Source organism: Babylonia areolata, chromosome 29, assembly GCF_041734735.1.
Source record: "Babylonia areolata isolate BAREFJ2019XMU chromosome 29, ASM4173473v1, whole genome shotgun sequence".
NCBI lineage: Eukaryota > Metazoa > Mollusca > Gastropoda > Neogastropoda > Buccinidae > Babylonia > Babylonia areolata.
In genome coordinates this window covers 36371648-36386647 of record NC_134904.1, presented here as the reverse complement: position 1 = coordinate 36386647, position 15000 = coordinate 36371648, and the positions used below count along the sequence as shown (strand labels likewise).

Genomic DNA, 15000 nt, shown 5'->3' with positions numbered 1-15000 from the left:
TTAATCAACTCTAAGCAAACTTTGCGCGGCGGTTGCATAAAAAAAGATGGCCCCATGCACAAGATTCAGCGCTATATAAATACCATTATTACTATTATTATTATTATTATTATCATTATTATCATCACCATGTAATTCGTCTCTGCTCCGGATCTGCCGAGTACAACAATCCAGGTTCGTGATTTTTGTATTTGTATTTCTCTTTTTATCACAACAGATTTCTCTGTGTGAAATTCGGGCTGCTCTCCCCAGGGAGAGCGCGTCGCTACACTACAGCGCCACCAATTTTTTTCTATTTTTTCCTGCGTGCAGTTTTATTTGTTTTTCCTATTGAAGTGGATTTTTCTACAGAATTTTGCCAGGAACAACCCTTTCGTTGCCGTGGGTTCTTTTACGTGCGCTAAGTGCATGCTGCACACGGGACCTCGGTTTATCGTCTCATCCGAATGACTAGCGTCCAGACCACCACTCAAGGCCTAATGGAGGGGGAGGAAATATCGGCGGCTGAGCCGTGATTCGAACCAGCGCCCTCAGATTCTCTCGCTTCCTAGGCGGACGCGTTACCTCTAGGCCATCACTCCACTGATGATGGCTGTGGCTGTACGCTGTGTGGGAATTTGACGCCAGCGCCGTTTTAGAGTGATGCCACACACGGTATGTGTTGTTGTTGTTGTTGTTGTTGTTGTTGTTGAATTAATAATGAAGAGAGAATGAACGTGACAGACTTTGCTCAGCGCTTTTGATCAACTCATGCCCTACACCACGTTAAAGATAGATAGATAGATCACACACTTTTTTTTTTTTTTTTTTTTTGAAACCTGACAGAAAATGTTCGCCACTCGCGCTACCACACCCCCCCACCCCCACACCCACCCCCCCACCCCCCATTCCACCCCCCCACCCCTCATGAAATCCCCTGAAATGGAATGTAAATACAGGGGGGAGGAGGGAGGGAGAAAGGAGGCCAGAGTGATTCAAATGATAAATAATGCAAACAGACACGCACGCACACGTGGACACGCATGCGCACACACATACACACACACACACACATGCTCGCACACACGCACGCACACACACACACACACACACACACACACACACACACACACACATGCTCGCACACACGCACGCACACACACACACACACACACACACATGCTCGCACGCACGCACGCACACACACACACACACACACACACACATATGCTCGCACACACACACACACACACGCACACGCAGACATATACACACATAAATACACACACACGCACAAAGAAAGAAAGACAGAGACAGAGAGATTGTTAGAGAGAGAGATTGTTGATTGTTAGAGAGAGAGAGACAGACAGACAGAGAGAGAGAGAGAGAGAGAACGAACGAACGAACGAACGAAAATGTTTTAATGAACTTTGGCCATGGACCACCATTCAAAACCACGGGACTGGGGGTAGGTATGGGAAGGGGTATTATAACACTTGAATAGATGAGAGAGAGAGAGAGAGACATACAGACAGACAGAGAGACATATATATATATATATAGGTTATTTCGGTTGAAAAGAAAAGAAAATTATAATTATAAATGTAATACAATACCTGAAGAAGAAAAAATTCCGAAGATACAGACCGATATGAATTTTAATGGATGTTGCATGATTAATGAAAACATTACCTATGGCAAAAAAAAAAAAATCTCTTATGTTGATCAAGGTACAGAGTTTTAGATGTGATAAAGTGAGATGTATAACCCATACTACAACAAAAATCCATTAGACTGATCAAGGTACAACCTCCTTAATCAGAGTTTTAGATGTGATAAAGTGATATGTATTACCCAATACTACAACAAAATTGCATTAGATTGATCAAGATACAAACTCCTTAATCACTTTTAGATGTGATAAAGTGAGATGTATTATCCTTACTACAACAATAATCCATTAGACTGATCAAGATACAAACTCCTTAATCACTTTTAGATGTGATAAAGTGAGATCTATTATCCATACTACAACAATAATCCATTAGACTGATCAAGATACAAACTCCTTAATCACTTTTAGATGTGATGAAGTGAGATGTATAACCCATACTACAACAAAAATCCATTAGACTGATTAAGGTACAACCTCCTTAATCAGAGTTTTAGATGTGATAAAGTGATATGTATTACCCAATACTACAACAATAATCCATTAGACTGATCAAGATACAAACTCCTTAATCACTTTTAGATGTGATAAAGTGAGATGTATTATCCATACTACAACAATAATCCATTAGACTGATCAAGATACAAACTCCTTAATCACTTTTAGATGTCATAAAGTGAGCTGTATTATCCTTACTACAAAAATAATCCATTAGACTGATCAAGATACAAACTCCTTAATCACTTTTAGATGTGATGAAGTGAGATGTATAACCCATACTACAACAAAAATCCATTAGACTGATCAAGGTACAACCTCCTTAATCAGAGTTTTAGATGTGATAAAGTGATATGTATTACCCAATACTACAACAAAAATGCATTAGATTGATCAAGATACAAACTCCTTAATCACTTTTAGATGTGATAAAGTGAGATGTATTATCCTTACTACAACAATAATCCATTAGACTGATCAAGATACAAACTCCTTAATCACTTTTAGATGTGATAAAGTGAGATCTATTATCCATACTACAACAATAATCCATTAGACTGATCAAGATACAAACTCCTTAATCACTTTTAGATGTGATGAAGTGAGATGTATAACCCATACTACAACAAAAATCCATTAGACTGATTAAGGTACAACCTCCTTAATCAGAGTTTTAGATGTGATAAAGTGATATGTATTACCCAAGACTACAACAATAATCCATTAGACTGATCAAGATACAAACTCCTTAATCACTTTTAGATGTGATAAAGTGAGATGTATTATCCATACTACAACAATAATCCATTAGACTGATCAAGATACAAACTCCTTAATCACTTTTAGATGTGATAAAGTGAGCTGTATTATCCTTACTACAACAATAATCCATTAGACTGATCAAGATACAAACTCCTTAATCAGAGTTTTAGATGTGATAAATTGAGATGTATAACCCATACTACAACAAAATTCCATTAGACTGATCAAGATACAAACTCCTTAATCAGAGTTTTAGATGTGATAAATTGAGATGTATAACCCATACTACAACAATAATCCATTAGACTGATCAAGATACAAACTCCTTAATCAGAGTTTTAGATGTGATAAATTGAGATGTATAACCCATACTACAACAAAATTCCATTAGATTGATCAAGATACAAACTCCTTAATGTGATAAATTGAGATCTATTATACGGATACACTACAACAACAAAAAATCCATTTGATTGATCAAGGTGCAACCTCCTAAAGACAGTTGGACATAAAGTAATCTGTCATAAAACGTGATGCATTAACCTACAAAAAATAATTCATAGGGTTGGTCAAGGTACAAACTGCTATAAGACGATTGACACACATCTGTTTTTGATAAAGTGAAATACATTACTTTTACAACAAAAAAATAATAATAAAATAAATTTCAAGGGTTGATGAGGGTACTTAACTCCTACAAGATAAAGATGTATGAATTAATCAGCAATAAACTGAGGAATTCTACGCGCATAAAAAAACATTTCCCTGTTTGTTGATCATGATGCAAAGTCCCATAAGACAGGTATAATTTTATATATATATATATATATATATATATATATATATATATATATATATATATATATCAATCCGTGAATAATTAAGATATATTACCCTACAAAAACAAAAACAAAAGACAAAAAGCAAACAAACAAACAAAAATCAGAGTTGATCAAGGTACAAAACTTTTCAAAAAAGAGAGAACAGAATATCATCAGAGTCATGGACTAGATAAAAGGAGATACATATACACAAACACAGCCACAGACACAGATAGACAGACATTGATATCTCTTTTAAAGAAAACTAACTGTATTCTCCGTTGCTGACGCACCCTTGAACAAGGGTAGACAAGAACGCATGCACTGAACTGGTAATGGTAGTTCTGAAATAGTGATGGGGGAAAAAAAAAAAAAACACGACTGGATATTTTTATTGTTTTGATCACCACCTTTGTCTCTTTGTCTCTCTGTCTCTGTCTCTGTCTCTCTCCAAGAGTGTGTGTGTGTGTGTGTGTGTGTGTGTGTGTGTGTGTGTGTGTGTGTGCGTGCTTGTTGGTGCTCTGTCTGTCTGGCTGGCTGGCTGGCTGGCTGGCTGTCTGTCTGGCTGGCTGTCTGTCTGTCTGTCTGTCTGTCTGTCTGTCTCTCTCTCTCTCTCTCTCTCTCTCTCTCTCTCTCTCTCTGTCTCTTTGCGAGCGCGCGCATGTGGGTGAGTGAGTGAGTGTGTGTGTGTGTGTGTGTGTGTGTGTGTGTGTGTGTGTGTGTGTGTGTGTGTGTGTGTGCATGCGAGCGCGGGTGCATGTGTGCGTGTGGGTGTGTGTGTGTGCATGTGTGTGTATATGCACGCGCACGCATTTGGTGCGTGTGTGTATGTGTGTGTGTGTATGCGCACGCGTGTGTATGCATTTGCATATGTGTGTGTGTGTATTGTATGTGTGTGCGTGTGCGTATTTGTGTGTGATGAGTGCATGTGTATGTGCGCGCGCGCGTGTGCGTGTACATGTGTGGGTTGGGGTGCGCGCACCCTGCATGCGCATGTGCGTATGCAGAGCGATTCTTTTATTGGTTTACGTTTATGTCTATTTTGTTTGGTTGGTTGGTTGGTTTTTGTTGGGGGGTGGGGAGTGGGGGTGGAGAGGGGTTAGGGAGCGGGTGAGGAGGTGGGGGGGCGGGGCGGGGGGGGGGGCAAGCATACACAGGAGGATGAATTGTTGATGTTGTGCTTTCGTGCAGAGCAATTCGCTTTGTTGGTGTAACACTCACAGAAGGATTCAATGATCCTACCGTGCTTTTCAGCTGCGACAAAAGCCAATAGAACACAGAGCGTGAAAAGTAGAAAAAGCAGAGAGAGACAGACAGACAGAGAGGGGGAGAGAGAGACAGACAGAGAGAGGGAGAGACAGACAGACAGACAGATGGACAGAGAGGGAGGAGAGAGAGGAAGACAGAGAGGGAGAGACAGACAGACACAGAGAGAGAGGGAGAGACAGACAGACAGACAGACAGAGAGGGGGGAGAGAGAGAGAGAGAGAGGGAGAGACAGAGGGAGAGACAGACAGAGAGAGGGGAGAGACAGACAGAGGGAGAGACAGACAGACAGACAGACAGAGAGGGAGGGGGGGGAGAGGGAGAGAAAGACAGATAGACAGAGAGGCAGACAGACAGACAGACTCACAGAGAGAGAGAGAGAAGTAGAACAGAAAAATTGATTTATTTGACAAAAGCTTTTGGGGCCCGTATGACCAAGGGTGGACATGCAAAACAAAATGGACGTGAACATTGCAATATCAAACATACTGATTATTCAAGAGAATGGAATATGGACCTACAAAATCAGTCTTGATGTTTTTCATTGATTTGGTTTCAAGACTGGTTTCCTTTATCAAGAGATTTCGTTATAGTATGTCGTGCTCAATAGCGATCATTGCCCTTTACCGGCAAATATTTTGCGCATTTCCGGTAAGCGGTCAACGATTCTGCGCATTACCGGTATTGAGCAGGGAGTGGGCAATGTCCGTCACAAGCGCATTATTTTTTTCTCAATCTGTGTGTGTGTGTGTGTGTGTGTGTGTGTGTGTGTGTGTTGTGTGTGTGTGCGTGTATGTGTGTGTTCTTTAGTTTAGAATTGTAAACATATTCAACACACTGACTTATTATGACGATGTCCATCATCATTTGATTTCTGTCAAATCATTTCGCACACAAAGCTGACTACTACATAAACACTCTCTAATATCACTTAAAGTGGAAGACGTTAAACTGAAGACTACTACTACTACATAAACACCAACGTTGCCCATCTGGATCATAAATATCACGTCGATATCATGGTTTCATAGTCACGTTCTACAAATTTTATAGAATGAGTGTGTGTGTGTGTGTGTGTTGGAGCTCATGTACGTTTATATGTATTTGACTGTGCTTTCATATCTGTGAAACTGCATGTTTGGTGTACATCTGTTATGCATGTGTGGGTGTATGTGTGAATGTGTGTCTTCATGTTTTACATTTATTTGCTTATTTATCATCATTGTTGTCTTATTTATTTATTTATTTATTTATTATTATTATCATTATTATTATTACTACCTTTTTTATATTATAATTATTATTTATTTACTTATTTATTTATTTATGTAAGCTTATCTATTATTTATTCACCTTTTTTTTTCTTTTTTTCTTTTTTTCTCAAGGCCTGACTAAGCGCGTTGGGTTACGCTGCTGGTCAGGCATCTGCTTGGCAGATGTGGTGTAACGTATATGGATTTGTCCGAACGCAGTGACGCCTCCTTGAGCTACTGAAACTGAAACTGAAACTTATAGAAAGGAACTTTCGGGTTCTGGTTTTACATCTTTGGCACTGACATATCAGTATCCTTCCCCCCAAAAAAGCACAAAAAAACAATAACAAAACCAAACGAACAACAACAAACAAACAAAAACAAAACAAACTACAACTCTACTTTGTGTTTCTGAAGAATACCAATCCCACATGAACCAGTTTGAGAAAAAAAAATGGTGACTGGGAAAAAGAATGATGATGTTTGCAGCACAAATAATCGATTCACACTTCAATATTTCAATCGTGTCTGTGTGTGTCTGTGTTGACATAACTACATTTTAACCAATGTGTGTGTATGTGTGTGTGTGTGTGTGTGTGTGTTGACATAACTACATTTCAACCAATGTGTGTGTGTGTGTGTGTGTGTGTGTGTGTGTGTGTGTGTGTTGACATAACTACATTTTAACCAGTGTGTGTGTGTGTGTTGCTGTCTTGCCATCACTGCATTTTTTTTTTTTTTTTACCAAAGCGTGCTTTGTCGTGTTTGTGTGTGTGTGTGTGTGTGTGTGTGTGTGTGTGTTAGTTTAAGTTTTGGGGTGACAATTTAATGGGGACCTGAACCGGATGATAAGTCGGCCAGTCTCTTGTCCACGTATTCTGTGTTCCTGTCGTGGACGTGTGAAAGATGTATGAGGGTTTACTGTGCATGTTGGCAGCCCAACAAGCTTTTACTTGCACTTTTTGTTTCAAGCATTGATCTGACAGGAGCGGTGAATGAGCCAGCCACACAATTTACAATTCGACGAGAACTTGTTTCTCGGTCACGGATGAGTAAAATTAGGTTTTGGATCGATACATCCCGTGATCACCGAAAGCCATATACGCCTCCTCACCCCCTGACCCCTCCCCCCCTAGCCCCCCACCCCCCACCCCCCGCCTGACGCCCAGGTGCCCCCACTCCCCACCCCCGTGAATCCCACGTCTCCTCCAATCCGGCATTTTCAGTTCGGTTGGTCAGCAGAGAGAACGGAGTTTATGGGAAATATTTAGGGTGACACTCTCTCTCTCTGTCTCTAGCTCTCTCCCTCCTCTGTGTGTGTGTGTGTGTGTGTGTGTGTGTGTGTGTGTGTGTGTCTCACGTCGGTTACATGAGGCACAGCACAACGACAATGTATTGTTTCTGACGTGGACAGCAGCCCGAATTAGCACACAGAAAAGTCTGCTGTGACTGAAGAATAATGCAGTGATTATACACAAACAATTCAGCAAATTTTACCATAGACTATGATAATAAAAAAAAAATTTTAAAGTAGTATTAGGAGGAAAATCAGGAGGGACCTCAGAGGAACAAAAAAAGTGTTCCCCCCTCCCCCCACCCCCCACCCCTGGCCTCCCCCCCTTTTCCCGCCTCTGCTTGAAAATCAAACACTTGTGAGGATAGGGACTATCGAACAGAAGGTGCAAGAGCACCTGTCGTTAGCCCTCATGGAAGGCCAGTTCACGATCACTCCTCCACCTCCACTCCACCCCATATTCTCTCCTTCAATCTTTTCCCAAGGTACACAGGCTGTGTTCTGGTATAGCGAGAGAGAGAGAGAGAGGGAGACAGACAGACACAGAGAGAGAGAGAGGGAGGGAGACAGACAGACACAGAGAGAGGGAGGGACAGACAGACAGACAGAGACGGAGAGATAGAGAGAGACAGAAACAGAGAAAGACAGAGACAGACTGAGACTGAGATAATTTATTCATTCAAAGCCACAGCCACATATGAACACGGGGCAATAACAAAATTTGTAAATGTCATCATAACTGTCAGTGTTTGTGCAATTGATTTCACAGCTTAATAAAGAAACAAACTAAGACAATACTGTGTCTCTGAGCTTATTTTCATGCCACACCTTGTCCTTTTTCCATTCACCTTTTTACAAAAAAAAAACTTTTATTGTGGTTTTTTTGTGTTTTTTTTTTTCTAAAGAGAACAAGTTCTAATTCACCAATGTCTATGTCACACACACACACACACACACGCACGCAAACCCACATACAGATCCACCCCCACACATCATCCATCCCCCCCCACCCCCTACATGTTAATTTAAGAAAGACAACCATGCATTTGGGGCACACAAAAAAACACAAAAAACTTCCAAAGTGAAATACATTTTTTGCTTTTCAGTATCTTTCTTTTAATCCATTCAAAGACATGATGCAGCATGGACAACCATAACAGACTTGAATACACAAACATGAATTACCACATTCCATTTTTTGTTTGTTTGTTTGACTTCAAACCTAAGATAGTTACATGATTCAATAAACATTAAAAAAATATATAAAAATAAAAATAAAAAAACACCAAAAAAATCATTATCAAAATGAATTAATAAAAATGAAATGTAAGAAAGAAAGAATCAAAAATGAATGAATGAAAGAAATAAGTAAATAATACAAAATGAATGACAGGAAGCTAAAATGTCACTCACAACGACAATAACAATATGTATCAATATGCTTGTACATATATATATATATATATATGTGTGTGTGTGTGTGTGTGTGTGTGTGTGTGTGTTGTGGAAAATATCACAGTCTTCCTTAAAGCATTTTCTATTACTTTTTTTTTTTGTATCATCAAAATTATTTCTCCCTCCTCTTGCTATATCTCTGAATAAGCCAATAAATGATTAAACAAATAAATCATACATTAAAAAAAAAAAAAAAGAGCGACCATACTAATATATAATCGTGAAAAGTTCACAACAACAAATCAATAAAACAGTAACCAAAAAGCAAACATTTATATCATAATACTTGAACTAAAAAAAATAAAATAAAAATAATAATAAGTGAACAAGAGAATAAAGTTTCTAACTTTGAATCCGTATCATGATCGCAGTCCATAAACCTGCCATAAGGGCTTCTTCTTCTTCTGTCTTCGTGGGCTGCAACTCCCACGTTCACTCGCATGTACAGGAGTGGGTTTTTACGTGTATGACCGTTTTTACCCCGCCATGTAGGCAGCCATACTCCGCTTTCGGGGGTGTGCATGCTGGGTATGTTCTTGTTTCCATAACCCACCAAACGCTGACATGGATTACGGGATCTTTAACGTGCATATTTGATCTTCTGCATGCGTTTACACACAAAGGGGGTTCAGGCACAAGCAAGTCTGCACATATGTTGACCTGGGAGATCGGGAAAAATCTCCACCCTTTACCCACCAGGCGCCGTCACCGTGATTCGAACCCGGGACCATCAGATTGAAAGTCCAACGCTTTAACCACTCGGCTATTGCCCCAGTCTGCCATAAGGGCTGACATGTGGGATGCTGCATGGGATGCAACCCAAGCATGATCATCAAACTAAATCATCAAAAACATTAATGTTCCCATAAATAACTGATAAAAGAATCACCTCTTTTTTTTTATCTTTTTTTTTTCTTTTTTTTTTCATGAATGAATGATGTTGAATGTTCCCAAACATATTTACACTTCAAAACAATCACTGAAGAAAACACAGATAAAGAGACAGACAGACAGACAGACAGACAGACAGACAGACTGACTGACAGATGGGAGAGGCAATAGATAGCATAAGAAAATTAGAAAGGGAGAAGAGTTTGAAGATTTCTTAGAAAAAAAAAAAAGTACAGATGTTTTGTAGGTCTTCAGTTGCCAGGGTTGTTTTTCTTTCTTAATTGTGCCTCATTAATTGTTTGCTATTTCTTCCAAAAGACTAGCCTCCAGACCCTAAATATCTAGGAAAAGCAGAGAGAAAGAAATCACTGGGCCTCACGTCTGTGCGTATGGTGCAACGAGTAAGCCACCTTTCTGTTTTTTACGTTTAAAAGCAAACAAGAAAACCACAACGAAAATGATACCACTGAAATGTGATCGTGCTAAACAAGGAAAAAAAAAAGTATTTGTCTTGTTCAGGATGGATTGTGCCATATATGCAGCAAAATATTTGTTGCTTCCTCAGAGAACTAAAACAAAAAAAAAACACCTTAAAAAAATCATAACGAAACAGATAAGTTACATATTGTCCCTAGCAACAGACCTCAATTTCTTTTTCTTTCCTTTTTTCTATAGAATTTGATATAATCAATTTTTTTATTATTATTATTTTTTGATTATTCATATTGTTTTATTTTTTCATCTATGCATCAAAGAATAGTTGCAGCTTTACTAGTGGATTATTTTTCTCCGGTCAGAATGTTCTATGACTTTTTATTTCATTTATTTATTTATTTATTTATTTATTTACTTTTTGGGTAAAACATTTCCCCACCACTGTTAACCGAGCACGAAAGTGGTACTGAGCGAACTCTCACATCACCACAATGAAAGCGAAATACAAACACACACTACAGATGGAAGGCCAATCTGCAGAATCAGTGACGTCAAAGTATGCACTGGTTTGCAACGACAAACAACAACAACAAAACAAAACAAAAAAAAAACAAATAAAACCCACTTTGTAGTTTTCACTGATTCCTTCCACAATAGGGCGTGGCGTTGTTTCTTACTGAACATCTACAACTGACCAACTTCACCTACGTTAACCATGGCGGCAAATAGCATGAGATGTTTGCACTTCCACTCGTGTTTGTTTTTTGACTCACTTGTGTAAACAAAGTGAGTCTATGTTTTAACCCGATGTTCGGTTGTCTGTGTGTGTGTGTGTGTGTGTGTCTGTGTGTCCGTGGTAAACTTTAACATTGACATTTTCTCTGCAAATACTTTGTCAGCTGACACCAAATTTGGCATACAAATAGGAAAAATTCAGTTCTTTCCAGTCCTCTTGTTTAAAACAATATTGCACCTCTGGGATGGGCACAAAAAATTTTTTTTTAAAAGAAGCCTAATTATATGCAAACTGCATTTACTGTTATATTTATATTTTTTTGTATTCTCTAAACTTGGCACTTTGACCTCTTATTCTGACACAACAACAAGAGGAGTCATTATTATCATTTTTTGTTCAAACAGGAACTTCTTTTGCTAAGCATGGAATTTTTATTTATTTTGCTAACGTTTTTGGTACAGATAGTAAAGAAGGGAAATTACTCTGTAATTAATGCTAGGGGACTTAATTTATCACAAGTGAGTCTTGAAGGCCTTGTCTCTCTTGTTGTTGATTGCTAGTGATCACCCTCAGCTGGCTTTTGTCTATTGATAGCATTTAAAGTTAATTCTAACTTCAAACAACTTAAAGGAGAGCGTAACAACTTCTGTTATGATCAAAAGCTCTTGCAGTTTCGACAGTTTAAACTGATTGTATAGTATGGTGTTGTAAAACTACAAAACGTACTTGTTTAATTAGGGATCAAATCAAATCAAATCATGGTGCTTAGAGCCTCGCCGACCACTAAGGCCATCTCAAGGCTATCGCCACGTTAGCATCTACTTCAAGACAATGTTATTTAAGACGGTCGCTTCAAAGTCATACGCAATAAAAAAAATAAATAAAATGGTCAGTCAGTCAGTCAATTTATAATCAAGTTATCACAAAACTGTCTCTTGCTCTTTCTTCCTGTTGTTTTTGCTGTTGTTGTTGTTGTTGTAATCTGCAGGACCGACAGCCATATTGTAGACCCTGACAGGAGGAAATTCAGTCTGACAGAGCATGTTGATGACAGAAAAAAAAAAAAACACGTGACGGAGTTTAGGAGGGCAAAATGTGCTTGACTACATGAGCAGCTTCCACCACGGTCTGCGGAGCAGGGCGTCGTACACGGGGGTCTCCCACGGGAACGTTCAACCTGCAACAGTCCGTGGACTCTGAAATGTATCGTCTGGAAGCAGAAGGTAGGAGGAGGTGGGTCGCTAACAACTAGTACTGTGGAGTCCAGTTAACATGGACAAGTCTGGAACAATCAATTTCTTTTTGTTTTTGTTTGGTTTTTTGGGGGGTTTGTTGGTTTTTTTGTTATCATTTTTTCAAATTTTCCAGTTTGATAACACAAAATTTTTTTTAAATTGCTAACAACAAGTATGGTGGAGTCCAGCTAACATGGACAAGTCTGGAACAATTCCTTTTTGTTTTTGTTTTGGTTTTTTTTGTTATCAATGTTTCAAAATTTCCAGTTTGTTAACACAGAATTTTTTTTTAAATGCTAACAACTAGTACTGTGGAGTCCAGTTAACATGGACAAGTCTGGAACAATTTCTTTCTGTTTTTGTTTGTTTGTTTGTTTTTTTGTTGTTATCATTGTTTCCAATTTTCCAATTTGATAACACAGAAAAAAAAACAAAAAAAAAACATGGGACATGGACAAAACAGATGAAAGATGAAAAGAAAGCAAAATAAAAATGAAATTACATAATAACATATTAAAAAAAAAAAAATTCTGTAATTCATGCACATTTCACATTCCCAACCAAAACAATTGTCCTCGACAAAATCCTGCAGAAAAGATCTCTCTGTCAAGTTTAAAACAAATAATTCTAACGGTAACTAACACTGAATGTTAATACTGAAATTTCCCCTTAACTCACTCAGTACGGCCAGTCCTCTCTTCTCCTCTACACAGACCCCTCGGATGTCTAGTGGGTGTCTCAATGACCCAACCTTTAGCTTCTTTCGTCAGAATTGTGGTATTCTTTGTCAACATTCACCTCTTCAGTATAAGAGCCTTCCGCTTGCAATATTTTGATGATGGTAATTGGGGTGAAACGCTGTTAACGTCGTCTCTTTCGCTGTTCGTATGGAGAGAGTTAACAAGATAGTAAATCGGCGTTGAAGATGATGGAGACACTGGTGATAACAGTGATGATGTCGATGAATGTCGAATACGATCATGATGACAATAACAACGATGACTGATACGACAATGAAGATGATGGCGATGACAACCACTGTGCAAGGGTCCACCTAGCTCACGAAGCACCCCCATCAAACCGCGCCCATCAACCCACCCTCCGTCTCGTCCCTTCCACTCACTTGACATTGGTCTTGTTGTTGACGATGAAGAGAGGGTTGACCTGGGAGAGGATCTCATCGTTGACAGAAATGCCATCCAGGTACTGCTTCAGAAGGGTCCGTAGCTGATAATAACAGAAATAAGTTTATCTATATAGCACCTAATCAAATAATTTTGCTCTAAGTTTCAGTTTCAGTTTCAGTAGCTCAAGGAGGCGTCACTGTGTTCGGACAAATCCATATACGCTACACCACATCTGCCAAGCAGATGCCTGATCAGCAGCGTAACCCAATGCGCTTAGTCAGGCCTTGAGAAAATAAAAAATAATAATAAATAAATAAGGGGTGAATAAATAATAGATAAATACATAAAAAAAATAACTACTACCACTACTAATAACATGTATAAGGCTCTAAGCGCTTTACAATCACAAAAGTTCCTTTTTTTAAAGAAATTTTTAAACGTATATAATCCATTAATGCAAGCAGGTTGATCCAATGAAGAAACAATTATAACAAAAATGAAGAAACAAACAAAAGACTGCATCAAAAGTAACAGCAACAATAATCATCCAGTCCACACAGTGCCCTTCATGCAAAACATGTTCAACTGCAGTGCACAGTGTAAAAACCTAACGAGTAAAACATACAATTAAACACAAAATGAAAAACCAACATTCATTAACCTACACAGACATCCAGCCAAACACCAAAGCATGTTCAAACACACACACACACACACACACACACACACACACACAACACCACTCTCACCGCACATACCACACACCACCACACCCAACCAATGCACCTTCCACATCTCACAACGCCCAGCACCCAACAGCAATATCACAAAACTTCAAAACAACATCACCACACCTGCGCGTTCTCTCCCATCAGCGTCTGCTTCTCCTTGTCCAGGGACAGTTTTTCCAAAAACACCTTGTTGTATCGCTTCCAGAAGTTATCCAGAGCGGTGTACTCATGCATCACCTGAAAGGAAAGATTTTCTTCTTTAACTCTTTCACCAACACAAGCGACTTTTGTTGACTGGACAGTGCACCACCATAGGCGACTTTTGTTGACTGGCCAGTGCACCACCATAGGCGACTTTCCTTGACTGGACAGTGCACCACCATAGGCGACTTTTGTTGACTGGCAAGTGCACCACCACAAGCGACTTTTGTTGACTGGCAAGTGCACCACCATAGGTGACTTTTGTTGACTGGACAGTGCACCACCACAAGCGACTTTTGTTGACTGGACAGTGCACCACCATAGGCGACTTTTGTTGACTGGACAGTGCACCACCATAGGCGACTTTTGTTGACTGGACAGTGCACCACCATAGGCGACTTTTGTTGACTGGCCAGTGCACCACCATAGGCGACTTTTGTTGACTGGCCAGTGCACCACCATAGGCGACTTTTGTTGACTGGACAGTGCACCACCATAGGCGACTTTTGTTGACTGGACAGTGCACCACCATAGGCGACTTTTGTTGACTGGACAGTGCACCACCATAGGCGACTTTTGTCAACATCGAGGGGTCATGTTGATAAGACCATTCTTCACATTGTAACAAAGGCTTGACAGCTTGG

The 15000-nt window shown here is 39.3% G+C and overlaps 1 protein-coding gene and 1 long non-coding RNA gene across 2 annotated transcripts in view; one reads left to right on the top strand and one right to left on the bottom strand.

Annotated features, from left to right (window-relative positions):
• Positions 1–10906, top strand: part of LOC143302363 (uncharacterized) — a 240097-nt gene extending 229191 nt beyond the window's left edge. The window contains exon 2 of the long non-coding RNA XR_013057927.1: positions 9700–10906. This is a non-coding gene — a long non-coding RNA (uncharacterized LOC143302363). The remainder of the gene's footprint in view (positions 1–9699) is intronic.
• Positions 10721–15000, bottom strand: part of LOC143302362 (dynein regulatory complex subunit 2-like) — a 16167-nt gene continuing 11887 nt past the window's right edge. Inside the window, exons 9-11 of the mRNA XM_076617009.1 lie at positions 14279–14392; positions 13421–13524; positions 10721–12239 (exon numbers count right to left, since the gene is read on the bottom strand). Coding sequence (XP_076473124.1) covers positions 12143–12239; positions 13421–13524; positions 14279–14392 — 315 coding nt within the window. The 3' untranslated portion in view covers positions 10721–12142. The remainder of the gene's footprint in view (positions 12240–13420; positions 13525–14278; positions 14393–15000) is intronic.